Below are 4,081 nucleotides of genomic sequence, written 5' to 3'. Positions count from 1 at the left end.
GTGGTGGCGGCGCCGGTGGGTGTTGTTCGGCGGCGGCTGGGAGAGGGGACAGTACGACGACGGTGGCGATCAAGGTGACGACTATGGCGGGCGCCAGTCGACGGTGATCCGAGGCTTTCTCCATGCCGTGGTTATTTGTTGTTTTGTGTGGCGTTTGGCCGGGAATGCAATGCAGCGCACATGGATCGATCTCCCTATTTATTGGTCGTGTCGTGCGTTCTCAGGTTCAATTACAGACTGGGAAACGTGCATGCGTTTGGGCTCCGGTTCATTACATGCTTTTGGGCTGGCAGTGCATTTACTGATCTCTCCGTTTCAGACACCTGGGTACGTGTCATGAATCTCCTTGCAGAAACATCCATTTACCACGTACGCGCTGCTGGGTGCAACGATTTCCGAGGGCTACTACACTGCTCGGCTGGTACCGGGAATGACCAGTCATAGTCAAGCTATTTTGTACCTACAGTAACAGTTTTGCTATTTATCGGTTGTCTAAGCTTTACTCGACCGTTTACTTTATCATTTTGTAGGGATCCACTAGAGATGCTCTAAGAATGTTGGACGCATCTTTCGAGAATAAGAAACCACACACATAGTATTCATAGATCATCTGCAATCTGCATACATAGGGCTAGACCGCTAGAGTTTGGTAAATTACCAACTGAATAATCTGTCGTGCGTCCCCACGCCGCGAGGACTGGTATTTTGAGCCATCATACCAGCAACAACAGAGAACAGTATGGGTAGGCAGCTCTCCTTGCATGCCGCGCGCGTTGACTGATCGATAACCAACACGCTAATTGCCCAAGTTGAATTGCATGCCCTACGTATGCATGCTGGCCAACTAGCTAGCGTTACTAGTACTAGTAAGTACTAGTACTAATTTTAGGGCTTGTACAATACAGCACACAAATCTGGAATCAGTGTCACATGAAATAGTTTTGTTCTGTCTGGGATTAAGGAGAATTTCCCTCGTTCATGACGGGATCTTAGCGTCCACGTACTGTTTCCTTGAGCCTTTGCACCACCCTCTCGATGCTGCCCTGCTGCTCTCCAATCTACAAGATCGATATATAGCTCCTCGTTAAAGATATCATCATGTACGCTAGATCATATTTGGAGAGAGGGACAGATTGTAATCCGAAATGTCTAATGGTTGACGCGCGAGCTGGCTCACCAGCGTGTGGATGGTGTACACGGCCCTGGCGCCGACCACGGAGAAGTGCGCGTTCTGCACCTCGCCTCCGGCCTCCTCGACCGCGCGGACGGCGCGGTGGAACAACGAGCCGTCGCTGGGAGGGGCGCCGGTGACGAGGATGCCGTGCAGACCGGAGCCAAGATGCTGAACCTCCACCACGACGGTTGACGCCCCCGATGAGGAACCAGAGCCGGAGCCCAGTTCGGTTGTCGACGCCGCCCTGGCCGCCGTCAGCTCGCGCTTCCTATCTTTGAGCCTCTCCACCCGCTCCGCCGTCCGGCTTATGTACGCCGCCGCCTCCCCGAGCCTGTCAGGCCTAGTCGCCGCCGCCGGCTGTACATACAAAATCATCACTATGAGTGCATGCATGCGCGTGGCGCGTATATATAAACACATATACATATGAGGTCAATCGATATAAAATGTGTGCACGAACTGCGGGAGAAGGGGCGGCGCCGCCGGCGCGGACGAGCGTGTCCAGGCGGTAGTACAACGCGTTCATCTGGTTGCGGCGGTTGCGCTCCACCGTCTTCCGTTCAGGCTTGCCGCCGGCCGTCACAGGATGAAGAGGGGGCGGAGGAGGAGGCGGCATCGCCATGATGACCGGCGGGCTGTTCGGTCGTGGTCGTGGTCAGCGTGTATGTACGTATACTTACGTTCGCACCGTGGCTCGTAGACGGTCACGCGCTTAGTTGCCCGGTGTGATACTCGTTCGGCCTCGCCGTGCGAGCTATATATATGCTTATGTTCATCTACTGTGCTAGTCAATATCCGCCCGAGTCGTTTGATGTGGAATGCACCCAGGAGAAGTTAAGCATTTCTTTAGCTTTTAGACCAAGGACCATGACCTTGTTGCTCTGTCACCGCCAAGCTTAGTTTCAGCACCGTCCATATAAGAATATGATAAATAGTTGAGGTAAATGCTCTAGTTTGTCACCGGATGAAAAAAATATGGATTGGTGTGGCTAGCTCTCATCTATCCAGATGAGAATTAACCATGTCTCGTCTAACTTCTACACCATTTGATTTTACGCCAAGATTTGCACAGGTTTTTTTACATGATTAATTATTAAATGACGTAGGAGTCAGATGAGGATTTGCGCAGGTTTCCGAACATTGCATCGTCACCGTCTATGATTACTGACTTTGGCTTCTGCTGACAGTTTGCGCGCATAGATGTCTGAAGCAGCCACACGTATGTCCCTTCGGTCTCGTTAGAAACAACGGCACAACCAAAAACAGTGGTATAACGGAGGTTATTAACACCGACAAAGGGGATGAACGGCAATACCATATTTTTTCATCTTATATGTTTTGTCAAACACGACCACATCTCCGTAGTCCTAATAGTCCCTCCGTGACTGTGCATCGCACCAGAACATACTCTTCAACCGCCATTCCTTATCAAGCACGTACTCAAAGAAGAAGTCAGGGTCCTTCGACTTTCTGCTCCTCATAATGCCCACTGCCGTCTCAGCATCACCCTTTGCCATGACCTTCATTTTCTCTCTGCAACACAGATTGTAAACGTCTACCTAATAAGTCCGCACTTATCAGACAAACCATAGCTGTAGATGAAGTTGTAGACCATTATATGCTTTCTGATCCCAACCCCTTGCATCGCCAATATCTCTGCTTTCGTGCCATCTTCAATCCATTTGTGTGACTACAAAAATGGGACCTCGTCGGGTCACGCTAGCGCGTGGTTGTGATCGTCCATGAATGACGCGACGAACCAAACTCCACGTGCTCTGTCCAACTTCACCACCATCTACGCACCACACTCACAACGAGTCTCGGGTCTAAGCCTGTGGGTGCGGCCCTCCATGGTTATGAATTTGCTTTGCCTTTTCCCTGCCCTAGAGCAAAGGAACCGTCTGAACCAAATAATTCCTGAAGGCCCTTTCCCTCGTTTCACCTTCTCCCTCCTGATGCTAAACCCACGCTCTTTGGGGTGCTTGTTGTAGAATATGTATGCATCCCCTTGGGACCGAAATGTCAAAGCCATGACCTTCCAATGTGTCTCCAGCATCCGCTGCTGGTTTTGAGCCTCCTCATGCATTGTCCATCTCTGCTTCGCCGTGATCACCGCTAGGACCATCTGACCCCTCCTACAAAATTACATATGAAACTATGTCAATTACTACCATTTATTTCATACTACTTCACGCCGTACAAAATGATTGAACAAACCTGGCTCAAGTTATCGGTGAATGATCCCTGGAAATTGTTTTGCTAATTCTCAACGTCCACATCTTCGTGTAAATTATTATACATAGACAAATAATTAGCCATACGGTACTGTGCAAATTCAAATATGTAATCAAAATAAACATCACTTATGTTTTTATTGTTTGCACGAAGTTCATTATTTTCAAAATCCTCCGAAGGTAAGATATCATATGACGAGCATGATTCGTTGTCACTGTTGTCATCATCTTCGTTAATACTATTGTTATAGGTCAGAGTGACCTTATCAGTACCATTCTCATCGCCCGTGAATGCGGTTACTTCATCCATGTGAACACACCTAACTAGCAACATTGCACAACATTGATAAATAAATTTTATCTCGTGTTAAAGTTCATATAGTGGGTCATGCCGATGAATAAATTGCAAGATTAAAACAATTTAAACTAATCTTTTACAAAAACTAAATCACTTCAATCCGTCATGCTAGGTTTAGATGGCAAACCTTGGGTGACGGTGTTGACGTCGTTGGTCAAGGCCGACGAGGCCTTGAGGCAGGGGCCTCCGGCGTGATTATAGCCGGCGGTGGCGTGGAAGACGAGGAAGCCGCGAGGTTATGGGCCGGATCTGCGGCGGGGGACGACTGCGGTTAGTGGCAGCAGACGCAGCGTGGGACGTCGGGGGTGGTCAGTG

General features: G+C 49.3%; 1 protein-coding gene across 1 annotated transcript; it reads right to left on the bottom strand.

The window, feature by feature from the left end:
• Positions 1 to 573: 573 nt before the first annotated feature.
• LOC109786456 (transcription factor bHLH162) lies at positions 574 to 1,860 on the bottom strand. The gene is made up of 3 exons (XM_073498881.1): positions 1,650 to 1,860; positions 1,178 to 1,531; positions 574 to 1,058 (listed from the first exon to the last, which is right to left on the bottom strand). The coding sequence occupies exons 1-3, from the start codon at positions 1,794 to 1,796 to the stop codon at positions 990 to 992; spliced, it is 570 nt and encodes a 189-aa protein (XP_073354982.1). The 5' UTR covers positions 1,797 to 1,860; the 3' UTR covers positions 574 to 989.
• Positions 1,861 to 4,081: the final 2,221 nt, after the last annotated feature.

This window comes from Aegilops tauschii, chromosome 5 (assembly GCF_002575655.3).
Source record: "Aegilops tauschii subsp. strangulata cultivar AL8/78 chromosome 5, Aet v6.0, whole genome shotgun sequence".
Taxonomy (NCBI): Eukaryota; Viridiplantae; Streptophyta; class Magnoliopsida; order Poales; family Poaceae; genus Aegilops; species Aegilops tauschii.
This window is presented reverse-complemented; position numbering and strand designations above follow the sequence as displayed.

Coding starts and splice junctions, on each gene's coding strand:
- LOC109786456 (XM_073498881.1), bottom strand. CDS start 1,796: ATGGCGATGCCGCCTCCTCCTCCGCCCCCTCTTCATCCTGTGACGGCC. Junction 1,532..1,649: donor TCGTCCGCGCCGGCGGCGCC/GCCCCTTCTCCC, acceptor TTGTATGTACAG/CCGGCGGCGGCGACTAGGCC. Junction 1,059..1,177: donor TGTACACCATCCACACGCTG/GTGAGCCAGCTC, acceptor TCGATCTTGTAG/ATTGGAGAGCAGCAGGGCAG.